The sequence below is a fragment of the Miniopterus schreibersii genome, assembly GCF_964146895.1.
Source record: "Miniopterus schreibersii genome assembly, chromosome: 8".
NCBI classification, from domain to species: Eukaryota; Metazoa; Chordata; class Mammalia; order Chiroptera; family Miniopteridae; genus Miniopterus; species Miniopterus schreibersii.
This window is the reverse complement of record NC_138109.1, coordinates 48,872,112-48,888,059: the sequence shown is the minus strand read 5'-3', so window position 1 is coordinate 48,888,059 and position 15,948 is coordinate 48,872,112. Positions and strand designations below refer to the sequence as shown.

The following is a 15,948-nucleotide window of genomic DNA, read 5'->3' as shown; positions in this document are numbered from 1 at the left end:
TAGATCCTAGGTTGATGCTCAACCACTGAACCAAGCCGGCTGGGCAACCCTGAATTCTTAAGCCCCTGCTCTTATAAAATTCACTTTCTGTTTGCTTGTTTTTAAAGACCCAAGTCTTTGTTTCATATGGCAACAAGAGGTTACACAAAGCACAGCAAAGAGTTTCAGTGTGCACACAAAATCCTACTGGCAGTAGCTGCCTGGAGAGCTGCTCCAACAAACGTTCTGAGGCCACATTTGGGTACTGCAGAGAAGAGTGCGATGATGGATTAGCAATGTCTGCCACAGACACGGAAGCTGGGGATTATGGCTCTCACACCACGCATTTGACATCATTGCATTAAATCAAGGAACACCTTTCAGATTTCTATGCCCAGGGCCAAGTTTCTTAGATGCTGGAAAATGGACCACTAACAGGTTCAGAAAGTGGGAATTCATTATCAAACATTTTCCCCCAAGGTATCAGTAGTGTAGCTGCCTCAGAGACAAGTTCGCTCCATATGAGTTGATGTCTCCCAGGACCTCACTGCGAATAGCAGAAAGTGAATGTTCACTCTCCCTGTTCTGCTTTGGGGCCTCAGGATTTTGTTCCTGGAACGTTATTCTAGCCTTCCAGTGGTCTCCTAGCCTTACCTTCTTGGGATCTGTTCTTTACAAGGCTGATAGAATGAGCTTTCTAAATGAAAACCCTGATTATGTCTGTCCCCTTCAGTAGTTCCCATCATCCACAGGACAATTATTTACTCCTCATAAGGTTCATCTTGATCCGGTCCTTGTTTGCCTGCCCAGCCCTTCTCTTGTCCCTCTTTTCCTTGGCACTCTGTATCACAGCCAACCTGAGTTTCTGTCCCTTTTTCACTGGGGGACCCTTTCATATGGAGTGCCTTGCTCCCCTCTTTTCACTGGGGGATCCTTCCATGTGGAGTGCCCTGCTCCCCTCACATCTTCCCCCACCTCAGGGATCAACTTCGTTGACCTTCCTCAATGCCTTTCCTTTCCCCTTACACTGGGCTCAAGGGCCCTTGGAAATAATTCAGTGCTAGTTTTGACCCCAAAACAGTTTGGGGTTTGTCTCATAACATGGGTTTGTCTATAGCCCCTATTAAAACGCTAAGCTCTAGCAGGCAAGAACCACTTCTTACTATCTGTATCCAAACCACTAGGCCGATGGACGCCCACAGGAGGAGCTTGATACATGTTTATTAAACGAGTGAATGAAAGGGGGTTGTGTAGTTCCCCCAAATTCATGACATTAATGGTGACTTAGCATGGATTATCGCTCACTAAGTGCACAAGACCCATTTCCCCACAGCATCTTCACTGTTTTACCCAATTACCTGCTCTCTTGGCCCCATATACTGCTTCTTTCAATAACTGTTATTGAAAGAAACTGAGGCAACGGAGACAAGTGCCAATTATGAACTGTGTACAGATCTAGAAATTCAAAGTTGTTGAATCTTAGACCTAGAAGAAACCTTTTAGATAACCCTGTTCAGCTGAGGTCAAGAAGGCAGCACTTACGTCTCATCCATGCCTTCCCCCCCCTTCGTTCCTCCTTCTTTCTGTTTTGGAAATGGGAGCTGATTTCAACAATTGTAATGGCATCTGTGAAAATTAAGCATGACCAGATTTCATGGTCCATATGATGACAACTATTTAATTTTGATTGATACAAAAGTGAAGAGAGTAAGGGACCTATATTTTGGCCTAAATTGTGCAGCTTTATGCAGCTCAAATTTCCAGATCCCTTAACCAAAAACGTCCTGTTGTGTTTGTTTTTCTCTTTTCTTAAAGAAAGCTGGGGGGAACTGGCTCATTTGGAGGGGGAAAGGGGAACGATTCACCTTATGCAGCTGTGTTTTCGTCTCATAGTAGGCGATCACGGGGATGGATGCGCGGTAGTAGGCCTCAAGGCGCTTGGCAATGGTGGCGGTGTTGTCTGCGCACCGGCCGCTCTGGCTCCTCTGGAGAAGGCGGTTGGTCATGGTGTCTGCCGAGCAGTCCATGCAGATCACCAAGTGTGGGTCTCCAATCTGGGGCGGGGAGCGGGGAGAGCACAACACGGTCAGAAACTCCACTCTGTGATGTTCTGGAAAGGCCTGGGGCCCCTAGTTCTTCCCTTTCGTAGCCTTCTGGTTCCTTCCACTGTCCTACAGCTACACTGTGGCAGAGCTGGGACTGGACTTCATGGCTCCTCACTTCCAGGTCAGTGGTCTTCAGAGCTACCTCTTGCCCTCAGCCTTTGTCATCTCCTGCAATGCAGGGATGATACAGAATAAGATCCAATGCAGTCGCAATCTGTTCTCCACACTAAAGGAAGGTGTGTGTGTATGTATGTGGAGTTTCCTCATGGAAGCCTTCTCTGACCTACTGAGGCAGAGCTAATCCCTTCCTCCGTGGCCCCACCACGTTATCGCACACCAGTAGCAGAGTGTGGCTGTGTCCATATTGTGGGGGAGTTAGTGCAGCATAATGGTTGAGCACGCCAAGGTTGGAGTCAGGCTGCCTAGGGTCAAATCCTGGTGTGGTGACCTGTCTCCAAGATGGTCCTCACCAATTCCTTGCCTCCATGTACTTTAAGTTCTTTCCCCATTGAGACACAGAGCCTGACCTCCTTGAATCTCAGCTGACCTGTAACTGTTTTGACCAACAAACATAGTGGAAATGATGCAGCATGTTTTTAGAAGCAAGATCATAAGCAATTTTGCAGTTTCTGCCTGGTCAACTGCCATCCAAGATGTCCAACCATTCTGACCACTAAGCTGTGAGGCAGCCCAAGCTAGCCACACAGAGGCCACGCGGTCACCCACCCCTGGCTCCAGACATCTGTACTCAGCATTAGCCACTATCTGATGGTGTAAATTCAACTGAATAAAGGACCCCCAAGTGACAACCAGCCAGCCAAAACCATCAAACCCCAGAACCCTATTAGAGAAATTAACAAATTATTTTAAGCTACCGGACTTCATCAGTAACTGAAAGTGTCACTCAACTTCCCTGCACCCCGATTTTCTCATTGGTACAATGAGAATGACCACAGAATTGCTGTGTGGGTAAATGAAGTTGAATAATGCTTAGCATATAGCACTCAATCAGTATTAGCTATTACGCTTATTTCCGCTACTAGGCTACAATATCTCTTTGTGTGCCGGGGTAAGGAGGACTCAGCTCCTGGTCCCAGTCTTGCATATAGTAGATAGGTGATTGAAAAATGTTTTAATAAATGAATGATGATATGATCAGTGGCATGAATCTCCCCATCTCCCCATGCTTCTCCTAAGTGTTCTTTTGCTTCTGACATCTCTGTCTGTGTTGCCTCTACTACCAACCCCAAACCTGGATCAAAAGAAACTGTTGCTCCCTCCTGATCTTGCAATGATCAGGTGTGAGTAATACATGAAGGCTTGCCACCCCACTGTAGAAAGTGTCTGGGAGAGATGGGAACAAAGTCAGCGTGGGGAAAACTTTTAGGTAACTACACACAAGGTAAGTTGCTAGTGTTAATCAAACATTTACCGCCTCCCCATCTGAGGGATTTACTTTAAGGAACAGAGTGGAAAATTTCCCCCAAATCGAGAAGAGTGAAATAAACCTCTGGAATATGTCATGCAACTCTTCTGCTATATTAATTGGGAAACAAAAATGAGTATTAGAGCAGCAAAAAAGGCTGGGTGAAGGTTTAGAAGAAAACGAGCCTTGTCCACCAGCAGAGGGCGAGCTTGGGAGGCAGCCTAGGGTTCAGTTACAGAGTTCGGCTCCTTGGAGCAATTTCTGGTTGGGGTTGCATGAGAAAACCAGGCGATTTTTCCAGTTGTGGTGGTTTTCAGGACACTTGTGGGGACGGAAAAGGTAATTCAGGGACTCATTCAGGTACAGAGGTAATGTGTATCTGAGCAGGAGCTGGCAGTAAATAACCCTCTGGACCAAAATAAGCACTGGAGGCAGAGGTATATTTGTTTTGTTTTCTTTTTAAAAGTTTTACTTATTTTATTTATTTGTTCCCCATCACCATTTACCCCCCATACCCTCTTCCACCTCCACCCACCCCCTGAGGTAGATTTGTTTTCCACACTGATTCTCAAATTGTGGCCCTCAGACCAGCAGCACAGGCATCCTCTAGGAGCCTGTTAGAAAGGCAGTTTCAGGCCCAATCCCGGACCTACTGAATCAGTCTGCATTTTAAGAAGATCTCCAGGTGAGTCTTCACACAATAATTGCTTGAGAAGCTGCTCTACCCAGCCATTTGCTCGTGTGGAGACTAAGGGGTTTGTACTAACCTATCTCTCCTGGAATCAGCACTCCCTTCCTACATAGAAAGCTAATGAGCAGCCATTCCACTTGGAAGTGGCCTGTCCCACTGAAGTTTTTAATACCTACAGATTTTTGAAATGTTTAAGTGAAATACCATTTAATTATTTTTCAAAGCACTTTGATATATCAAAAGTCTTTTGGAGTAGCTCTCTGGTTCCCAGCTCTGCCTCTTTTTCACTGGACTGTGCTTAGCCTCCAGCCTCACCTAAGTGGGAGAACAGAGAACTCGGCCCTTGGCTGAATGAATCACAGAGACTTGGGGACAACTCCATGCCCCTGATATCACTGGTGTCCCTGGAATTCTGCCACAGTAGTACTGGGTTCTCCATCACCTTTAGGTATTCAGGGGCCCTCTACTACTGCACAGGTGCCCTTGGAAGGGTGGCTGAGACACCGTAAGCACCACTTCAGCAGCTAAGGGCTTTATATACAGCCATCCCTTTAACCTTTTCAGCACCCGGCTAGGAGATATTATCTCTACTCTAAGGGTGAGGAAATAAATGGAGGTTCACAGAGGTTAACTTGCCCAAGGTCACAGAGGATTAACTAGTTAGTGATGGTCCTGAGTCAGCTGTGCACAACTCCAAAGCTTGGTGACTTGACCCTAGTGGAGGGCACCAGAACCTTTAGAGTGGGGCTCAAGCCAGATGACTGGTAAGCCAAATGGAGCCAGGAGGGGAGGGCAGGATGCAGGGAAGGATGTGGGTGGTGTCAAGGCCATTTTATCTTATTTTGTGGAAGCTGGCTCTTGGGCCTAGTTGGGATCAGCATTTATGTTGGCTGAGAGCAACCACGGGGATGCGGATGTCAGCTTCGGTGATTCGTGCTAATGGCTTTGCCTTGGTCATTCCAGCAGGTTGTGCAGGAGGGGGAATTTACCCTGCTCTCCTCTAACCGCCCCTTCAGTTTTCTTCTGATTAAGTGAGGACACCAGCTAAACCATATTTACCAGTGGGCAGGGCCATGCCATCCAGGGACTCTCTTTTGTTGAGAACAACAGCTGTCTTGTTCTCTGGGCGCCTCTGTTTCCTCATTTTAAAATGAGAATAATAATAGTTTCTACCTCAATAGGATGACTGCGAGGATTAAAGGAGTTAATACAAGTCAAGTGTCTGGCCCATTTCAAGCACAGCATAAATGGGAGCTAATATTATTTGATGTGGGCCTAGCAATATATTCATCCCTTTGAACTATAAAAGCCCCTGATGGTCAATTGGCTTTAGAAAGAACCAGAGGCCCCACCCACACTTTTAGCCTGGATCACATGCTCCAGCACACCCACCAGTCTCTGCACTGGGGGGCAAGGCTCCTGGCCAACAATAAAGCCGCAGGCCAATTTCCCATTTGCTCTCACCCTGAGGTATATACCCCTGGGGAGCCTCACTAGAGGCGGGGTATCTGGGTCATCCCCGCATTCCTGAACACACAACCCTAATAATAATAATAGCACCCCGCTGCCCCTATAACATCTGCCCTCCCCCTCCACCGCAATTACCCCATTACCCAGCTCAAAGCTCTACGGAGAACCAGAAGTCAGAAGAATAAAGCAGAAAATCTCAAGTGGAAAAATCCCACGGGGTCTCCAAGGCTCCCCAAGTTCCAAACAACTACCACACACCTAGAATGTCCCTTAGCCAGACTTAATCTTTTTCTTTTTTTCTCTTTTTTCTTTTGCTAAGAACTCATTCGGGAGGTTAGAATACATTTATAAAAGGATTCACTGAGTCTTGTAGGTGAAAAATGTTATGAGATAGTTAAGAGTAGTCAGGCTGTGAGACAGTAATGTTGTCCTCCACACATCCAGAAAAATTCCCTGCATATTCAGGCTAAGGGCAGAATTCAGGTAAGAGGCTCCTGGGAGGGAAATGCCAAGAGTGAGTGCATGCATTTTGCTTGTGTTAATATGTGATTAGTTTGGCTGTTGTTGAGTCAATGTTGGCTTAATACAGGAAAGCTTTTCAATTTCACACTAGGGAGCCAGACTAAGCACGCTCCCCTCCTTAATGTGATACGAATCTATGAAGTGGGGATAATAATACCTACTGAGTAGGATTGTAAAGATTCATAAAATGACATGTAAAGCATCTAGTTCAGCTCCCCGTGCATTTTAAGTGCTCACAAAATAACAGCTATTATGCTGTTATATATTCTATATAATTTTAACTATATAAAAACAGAGCCAATACTGGAAGAACATATATCAAATAATAGGTGTTATCTCTGGGTAATTAGTTGCTCTTTGTTTTATACTTTTCTGTTTTGCCTCAGATCTATATAATTTTTATGTTCATAGTCACAAATATACAAATAATTTTGAAAATAAAACAGTAACCACTTACTGAACACCCTCTGCAGCCTTACAAATGTGTAAGGCACTTTTCAGGGATTCCATCCAATCTTCCCAACAAGCACTGAGGTATCTCTTTTCAATCTACATTTTATAGAAGAAGGAAATTGCTCTATGTACCAATGGCTTGTCAGTGAGGTAGAAAGCCAGGCTCTGAATATAGGCCCATGAACCCTGAAATCACTGTAACCAGGGGTTCTCAACTGGGGTGGGAGATGAGGATGGTGGTTAGAAACCCCAGCTCTTCCTTCATATTCCATCTTTCTCCTCTCTCTCTCTCTCTCTCTCTCTCTCTCTCTCACACACACACACACACACACACACAACTTGCTGATGCCCTCCCCTCCCCTAATATACCATATTGGATATGGAAGGCACAAATCAATTCAATGGAGGGAAAAACAGCCTCGGGGATAGAAGATAGGAAGGTACTAGAGAAATCACATACAGACTTAGCGCTAAACTGTGGGCATAGCTGTAGTTTGCGTTTGGCCTTTAGTGATGTCATGCGCAGTAGCCAAGCAAATCCTCAAGGGATCTTGCATCTCAGACACTCAGCTATAGGTCTGCAAAAGTGTTAGCCTAGCTAACTGACTGAACTGGATTTCTTTTCGGCAACAGATGGTCCCGTGCATCATGCACATCCGCCTCTGTGCTATGGAAAGGCTGGTGAGATGTCCGGAGACTGGTTAAAACCGAGCACAGGCCTGAATGGGCTTCCCCACAGTTGCAAGCTTGATGAGTGTACAAGAAACATGCACTGTGCTCTCAACCAGGCTCATCGCTCTGAATCTCTAGAGGAAATCAGATGTCTGTACTTGTCTTTGCCAAGTTTCAAATTAATTACTTGCCTGTAATTTGGAGGGAGCTTTACAAATGCTGGGGTCCCTGTAGGGCATAAATAAATCAATAACAGCTCATTCTGTGTTTGTAGCATCTTTACTGTTCTGGTCAAGTTTAAGGCAAGAGCTTGTTTTAGAGGGTTGCATGTGTCCTCTTGCACACAAGCCTAACTGATGTTAGAATCTTCTAAATTTACTGTACCCAGGGACAAATAAATACCACTCTTGATCTTTGCAGACTCCTCCCAGCAGTCTGTAAAAGACGGTTCTGGTAGATACCTCACTTGAAGGTCATGGGTTCAGGAATGAAATGTTGTACTTGTATAGTTTTTGAAATGGCATCATGAATTTTTGCATTGGTTGAAACTGTCCAGTCATCATGTGGACAACTGTTTACTCCTAAGTCCTAGTTAGGTTTCTTCTCTGACCCATCCTAACACCTGTCTGAATGGGGCCCACAGTGGGAGAGGGAGTTTTGCTTTACTTTAGGGAAGATCATATGGGTGATTTGAATTCCTACACACCCAAAGGCCAGGGCCAGACCAATGGGTGGTCAAAGCCTTAACTCACGCTAACTGGGTTATGAGCAAAGAAGGTAGGTGTGATGGAACAAGGATTTACAGGTGTGTAGGAGGTTTGAATGAAAAATAAGTGACCCTAAACTGGGTAACAATTTATAGTCTTCTACAGCTTAGAAAATTCATTGATGTATGTCATACCATTTGATGCTCACAAAACCCTCTAAATAGGGTTTGGCAGGTATATTATTTTCTCGCGTTTACAGAGGAGGAATCTGAAGTTGAATGACTTGCCCAGGGTCACACTAGTATATGGCAGAGGTGAAAATCCATCTTTTCTGACCCCAGACCACACGAGTGACATGCTCGGTGATGGGCCCATGACTTAATAATCCAGGATAACAAAACACAACCCTGGGTCTTGTTAGACCCTTTGGCAAACAGAAACTTTTCTGCATGGTCACTTATCGATGGTGGAAGATAAGCCTGGAACAGAAAGAAAATGAGGCCAACACAAAGGAAAGACAACCCACACCTGGGAAAAGTCAGATGACGGATGAACAAATGTGAATAAATAGATCCAGTCAAGTGTGAACCACTCCCGGTCGGTTCAGTTACTTGAGCCACAGCTCACCATCATCATTCCTTCCTTCCCTTTCTTCTTTTGCTACTTTGAGTTGAGTTTCTGCCATTTGCAACTGAAAGTTTCAATTCATGTCATTGGAAGGCAAGAGACTTTGAATTGATCTTCCAACCTCAATGAAATCCCGTGTTCCTTCTGGGATAATCCGCATAGCACTCACCCTGCGCCCGAACTCCTTGCCTTGCTTCACTTCCTGAGGGTAGCCGCCGATCAGGAAGCCCGGGGTGTGGCCGAGGCTGGTCACCACCGCCTCCTTCAGCAGCTCCAGGATGATGCCCTGCGACGGGGGGACAGTGGTCAGGACCTGCGCTCTTCCCCGGAGCAACACCAGCAGGACCTCCGGTCTCCCAAGTCAGCCCCCGAGGCGGGGGAGGCTCAGGTAAGATGAGCAGCAGGCAGCAATAAGCCCCGTTTCATCAATTCTGTGTCACTCTCTCACCTACACGCATACTAATGTCTGTGAAACTCTCTCACTGACACGCATACTAATGTCTGTGAAACTGGTAGGTATCTTACAATCAGTGCTGGGGCATAATTTGTTAGTGTCTTTTTCTTGCTGGTATACTTTCACTAGTAATATTTTACTGGGTGTCTTAAAATAATGGCATCTTTGATTAGATAAAATATAGTGCCCATATTTCACATGGCAGTGCCCCATAAATTAGGCATAATGACAGTTTAAAATTAGGCAAAACATACTGCTGAATTTTTCCAGGAGATATTTATTTTAAATTTTATTTTATTATTATTTTTGTTAATCCTCACCTGAGGATACTTTTTCCATTGATTTTTAGAGAGAATGGAAAGAAGGGAAGGAAGGAGGGAGGGAGGGAGGGAGAGAGAGAGAGAGAAATATTGATGTAAAAGAGACACATCTATTGGTTGCCTCCTACATGCACTCTGAACAGGGCCAGGGATCGAACCTGCAACCCAGGTATGTGCCCTTGACCAGGAATTGAACCTGAGACCCTTCTGTGTGCAGGCCAACACTCTAACCACTGCACCACACGGGCCAGGGCTCCAGTAAAGTATTTTATAAAATTTGACATCCACTAACTTGAGAAAACTTTCAGTAGATATGACGTAGCATTTTTGAGCAACATCACTTTCTCTGTTAAAAACCGATTTGACCTGTGCTTATGGCAAATAAAGGAGGAGAGACATATGGAAGCTTGAGAATGGATGCAGGCAATGCAACCAGCTACTCAAATGGGGGGATTCCCTGTTCTCTGGCTCCCTGGCATCCCTTGGCTTTGGGCAGGGTCTTGGAGAATGCAGCCAACTCAGGGGTGGTCAGAAACTATCGCTAGATAATGGTGAATTAACTCCTCGTGAGGTTTACATTCTAGTGAGGAAGACAGATAATAGATGAACAAATATATACATAATAAAAAGTGAGCTAGAGAGAACCACTGGGAACAAAACTAAAGCAGGGTGAAGAGATACAGGGTGGTTAGGAAGGCCTCTTTGATAAATTGTGACATTAAAGTGGGGATCTGGATGAAGTAAAGGAGTAAACTGTATGAACATATGAAGACAGAGCAGTCCGGCTGAGGAAATAGCAACTGCAAAGGCCCTGAGGCAGGAAAAGCCTGGCCTGTGGAGAAACGATGAAACAAATGGACAGTGGCTGGGTGAACATGAGCAAGGTGAGTGGTGGGAAATAGTGTTGGAGAGGGAGCTGGAGGCCAGAGCCACGGGAGGGTTCTGGGGAAGGGATACACAATTTGGTAAGCACTTTCAAGAAATCATTCTGTCTGCTGTGAAAAGAGTAAACTGTAGGGAGAAGACAGTGGCCACAAGGAAGCCAGCTAAGAGGCAACTGCAATGGTTTGTTTGCTTTCATGAGGCCATTCTGCCTTCCAGGTGGGAAACAGACTGCAGCTGGTTAAGGGGGGCGTAAAGCTCTGTTAGCTAATAGGGACTGCGTTGTTTAAGCCCCGTTACAGACCCTGGGGCTTAGCATGGCAGGAATGCCTATTTTTTGACAGCCATGGCATCCAGCTTCTCAGAGATGGGTGGTGACTTGAAAAGAAAAAAGATATATAAAAAAAGATGTTTAAAAATATACATATTCTTTACTTAAACTACACAGGGAAGATGCCAAATTTCAAGATAGTGCTATCATACCTCCCACAATAACAGACCTTTATTTTCTACTTTACAGACGGTTGTAATTCTAGGCTCTGTTGTACCATGCTCATCTCTGCTTTACAGATTTTAATTCTAAAGTGGGAACCAGTTTGGGGGGAAAATATGAAATAGGCTAATATTTAAGGAGCTGGCAGGAGCAACAAGACAGAGTCACCTGGGCCTGGACAACGTGGACCTCCTGCCTGCTCCGTAAGAGAGAAGTAAGATACAGCTATTGTTCCTTGGGGTTTCTTTGTTCCGGCAGCTTAGACTAAAGGCAGCACACCCAATTATGTCCCCAGCCAGGGAAGGCAGCTGTTGCTTACTGAGGGCACCAGGTCTCCACGTTCCATTGTGTCTCTGATCAATTTGCTTCTTTCAGAGTCTGATGACAGCTCATTACGCAGGAGCTCACCAGTCGAGAGATATGTAAATCCGTATTTTTCCACCAGCTTTTCACACTGTGTGCCTTTGCCAGAGCCCGGGCCACCTGAAAAGAAGTCACTCATCAGACATATATCCCAAGTCTGGTGCCTCATTTATTGTTTCTTTAAAGATTTTTTACTGATTTTTTGTTTAGAGGGAGAGAAACATCAATGTGAGAGAGGAATATCAATTGGCTGCCTCCTGCACTCCCCCTACCAGGGTTGGAGCCCAAAACCTGGGAATTGAACCAGCAACCTTTCAGTGCACTGGGGACAACACCCAACCAACTGAACCACACTGGCCAGGGCTCATTTTTTACTACATTCACCACGGTGGGCCAGCCTCAGTGCTTCATTCACTGTTCATCTACTGAGCACTTATGATTTACCTGGAGCTGTGTTGGGACATGTGGGTACGTGGAGAATGGGCTACACTCTTTGCCCTCAAAGAGCTTCCTGTCCGTGGAGGGAGGCAGGTGTTACAGACAAACAACAAGCAGTTACTACAGGTTGTCCAGTGAGGAGGAGTTCAGGCTGTTACAGGGTCCCAGGGGAGGGACTGGGCCTCCCTTTTGCTAGAGATGCAAGTAAGAGACGTTTCCTGGGGAACTGATTCTGCTCATGCGCAAAGTACTGACCATAGTGCCTAATAAAGAGAAAATGCTCAACAAATGCTAGCTCTTCATTTTAAATAAATTGCTTTCCTTTTCAAACAATTACAAACTTACAGAGGACTTATAAGTAGAGCACAGAAGGCTTTCTGAAACATTTGCGGATAAGCTGCGAACCTGATGCCTCATCACTATAGAACAGTTCAGTGTCATTTCCTTCAATAAAGGGACCAAGCACGTGCTTCTACGTACCTACATCTACAGACACCGTTCAAATTTCAGTGGAATTATCTCAACTGTCCTGATAATGTCCTTTGAAGCCAATGGATCAAGTTCTAAATCGGGCGTTGCCTTTAGTTACCATGTCCTGCTGTCCGTCAGTATGGAACATTTCCTTCGTGTTTCCTTGACACTTTTGAAGATTATAAAGTTACTTTGTTATGTTCTTCAATATGATTCCCTGCTGTTTTCTGGTTATTATTATTAGTTCTGAGTCTCTGCCATATTCCTTTGATGAGCATTACACCTCTGACTCTCCCTTGCCTCCCCAACATCAACTAGTTGCTAAGTTGTAAGTTTTTACATCTTAAAATAATAGCTAACCTGTGCCGAGAGCTTACTGTCAGTCCCTGCTCTAAGCATTTTATGTGTCCTGTTAATTTAAAACAGTCTTAAGAATCTGTCGTTATCCCCATTTTACAGATGGGGAAGCAGAGACACAGATAACTCAACTCCACTGCCTTAGGCTGGTGAGTAGCACGTCCAGGATTTGAAGCCCGGACTCTGGCTCTCAGGGGCCTTCCCCTCTCTCTTCCCTGCTGTCGCTCGGCTCGGGTCCTCACGCTCTTGGCACAGGGCAGCGGGTCTGCCTCTGCACGAGGGGCGGGGGTGGGAGAGGCTCTGGAGTCCGGCAGACCCTCCAGCAGGATGATCTGCCTGAGAAGCAGGCCACTTCCCAGCTCCACAGCATTGAACTGTTTCCCATTCCTCACAGAATAGAACCCGAACTCCTTAGGGGGTGTTCGACCTGCCGGAATCCAGTTGCATTTAACCTCTCCAACCCTGGGGTTGTTTTTTGTTTCCTGTCCTTGCCCAACACTGTCATGTCCAACCATATACCGTCCTTCCAACAAGATACACTTTTCCAGGCCACTGTGCTTTTCCTCCTCGAGGTCCTTGGCCTGGAAGGTCGTCCCTTCTGCCATAAATCAGACCTCCCGCCCTCGCCTCTGTTGGGAGTGAGTGGTTTATACAGCACTTGGGTGCCCTTGGCCTGTCTTACACTTGGTCTCTGGGTCCCACACTAGCACAGCACCTTGCCCACAGTAGGTGCTCCATAAACGCCTGATGAATCGACGTTTTTCCTGTTAAAGGGAATACTGAACATTAAAATGCAAAAACATGATTGAGATTTTCCTATGGTGGTGAGGATTTATGGCTTACTCTCCAATTTTCCTGGCTTGCCTCTCTTCATTTTCAAAGCTCCTTTCTTGGGACATTTTGGCAACTGCCCTCGTAAGAGACAACATTAGTTGTTGTTTCTCATTAGTAGAAGGGCCTCTCCTTCCCTCTCCTTTGACTTGGCAGAAAATAAAGGAAAGGCCATGTTTTCTATCTGCTGCTCATCCACACAGATGCTCTAAGCTAAGTGGGAAGGGTTCAGGCCCCTCCCCACGTGGTCATGGATGGGCTAGATGTCACGGGGAGACGGTGGCGACGGAGGCTCGCCGAAACAGTGCTGGCCACTTACAAGGAGCAGGCGGTTGCCAGCTAATGCTACCTTTGCTCCAAGCACTATGGCTCCCGTCTGCTGAGATAATAGAAACAGAGAGGGTGGGGACAAGAGAAGGCCACTGAGTAAGGGGAACAAGGGGCTGAGCTCCTGCAAAGGCCACGAGGGCTCTGTGCCCGGATTTACCTAGAAACGCTTTTCCTGGAATGGCCAGAAGCCAGTCACGTGGAAAAGATATTTTCAGTCTCGGTTTACAAGGCCGAAATGCTGTGTTCCAATTATTTTTCTTCCTTCAGCCTCCTACTAATACAACTATTATAGTTTTCAGTCCTCTAAAGTGTTATTTAACAAATCTCGACACAAAGACAATTACAAATCTTCAGCTCAAATTAACAACAGCTGTGTGTTAAACGGCAGCCGCTGCCCCTCTTAGGAGCCTCTGGTGGGAGCCGCAGCTGCAGATTCTTAGCATTCTTTGGCCAAATGGTGCCGGCGCTGAGGAATTTTAAGTAATCTACACAATGCCTCCATTCTTCCCATGGCTCCTAACTGGAGGGCAAAGAGATTTTTATCACTGAAGGCCCAACAACTGCTCGTAGAAATATGAATTTTCATATGCTGTCACTTGCATGTCTTCGAGGCCTGAACTTATGATTTTTAAATAAAAACCAATGGGGCCTTGATATCCCTCCAGGGTAATTTGTTGCATGGAAAAAAATCTTTTGAGGAGCCACAGAGCAGAATGAGTGGGCTGTGTCCTCTGGTGGCAAGATGACTGATAGCAGATGAGAAGCTGTCACACTAATGCCATCTCACTGATTTTTAGTGTATCATTACTCAAGGCTTAAACTCCCCCACCCCCCACCCCCCGGCAAACCTATACTCAATACCGCTCAGTGTGATTCACAAAGACAGTCTGGAATATGAGATTCCATTTTAAAGGGGTCTGGCAACACTTCCAAAAAAATCCCAAACTTTATTCTCAACCTCCAATGTAATTTAAATTTTTGTCATGTGAGGCAAAAGGTGCTATACTGTGAGAGCGAAAATACAGTGAACTCCCACTTCACAGCTCAGTGTGTTATTTCCCTCTAAGGTTCCCACAGCACTGCACAGAGTGATGAAGGAAGGAACAGCTGCAGGAGGTTCACCAGCCCAGAGACCATGTCTGTATTCTCACTCAAGCAATTCCGTGGAGGTGGAACTGAAACAAGCTGCATCATCTCAGCACACACACCTGAGCCACTGTTTCCAAGGTGCTTTTTATTTACTGGAGCAATTCTCTCTTAGGAGACAGCTCCTGGACTCATTAGCTGGGCTCTGCAAGAGAAGACCTCCACCTCCTAAGCAACTGTGGCAGGGTGCTTGGCCTCAGGGTAAAGGGGATGAAATGGCAAGGCTGGGGTGGTACAGAGCATTCTGTGCTCAGAAAGTGAGCCCAAACAAATGACATTGTCAAGTAGATAATTAGCTCACCCCCAATCCAAACAAATGCATGTATGTAGGTTTCTGTTATACTTTTATTTTTAAAAATTTTACATAGTAATGGTATATAGCAGATTATAATGCCCTTTGTTTACATTTTATTGCATCTTATTAACTGTAGCATGCAACCTAGAATTAAGCATGAGGCCTATTAATACAGATCTTCATTTGACAAATATCTGTTGGGCAGCTAGTATAGGTCAGACACTGGCTGAGCACTGGGAATAAAAAGACTCAGAGGCCCTGTCTTTTCCATCAGAGAATTCATGGTCTAATGGGAGGATGATAGGTGAACCCAGTGTCACAGGCTGTGAGCCTGCCAAAAACACCACTGCAGGAGCCCTGGGAGAGACTCTTCAAGCAGGCAGGGAAAGGGTGGTTGATGAGCACCAGTGAGTCTCTTTGCTAACACAGGGGAAATGTGGAAAAGAAGGGGAGGAGGCTGAGCCTGGAATATTCAGTAATGCGATGTGAAGTGTGACAGAATCCTGCAGAGAATGGCTGGAGGGAAAGCGTGTGATGTAGTGGTGTCACTGGAAAGAGACCAGGACCAAGGTGGGTCTGACCCAGCACAGTCTGGAATGTGTGGGTTCTTGACTTCATGCAGGAAAGATTTCATAATATGAGTCCAGGTGATTTTGAGAGTACATTTGTTAAAGCTGGGGACAGTAAAACAAAGTAAGGTTTTAAGATAGAAGAGGCAAGATCACAGCAACAGGAGTGAGTTTAGGCTGGACTGCCTAGACTCAGAAAAGGGAATCACAGTAACAGAAGTGAGCCACACTGGGCTGCATGGACTCAGGAAAAGAAATCACAGAGGAAGAAGTGAGCTACGCTGGGCTTCGTGGACTCAGGAAACAAGTAACAGGGGCAAAAGGAGGGGCCCTGGAGACAGGTTCAG

The 15,948-nt window shown here is 45.8% G+C and overlaps 1 protein-coding gene across 5 annotated transcripts in view; it reads right to left on the bottom strand.

The window, feature by feature from the left end:
- AK5 (adenylate kinase 5) overlaps positions 1 to 15,948 on the bottom strand; it is a gene marked incomplete at its 3' end in the record, with an annotated part of 166,652 nt that overhangs the window by 10,198 nt on the left and 140,506 nt on the right. For 4 of the 5 annotated variants that reach the window (XM_081143612.1, XM_081143614.1, XM_081143613.1 and 1 more), the window contains exons 11-13: positions 11,121 to 11,284; positions 8,822 to 8,938; positions 1,845 to 2,033 (exon numbers count right to left, since the gene is read on the bottom strand). In XM_081143612.1, coding sequence (XP_080999738.1) covers positions 1,845 to 2,033; positions 8,822 to 8,938; positions 11,121 to 11,284 — 470 coding nt within the window. Of the gene's footprint in view, positions 1 to 1,837; positions 2,034 to 8,821; positions 8,939 to 11,120; positions 11,285 to 15,948 lie in introns of all 5 variants that reach the window. The other variant, XM_081143616.1, reaches the window with a different exon arrangement.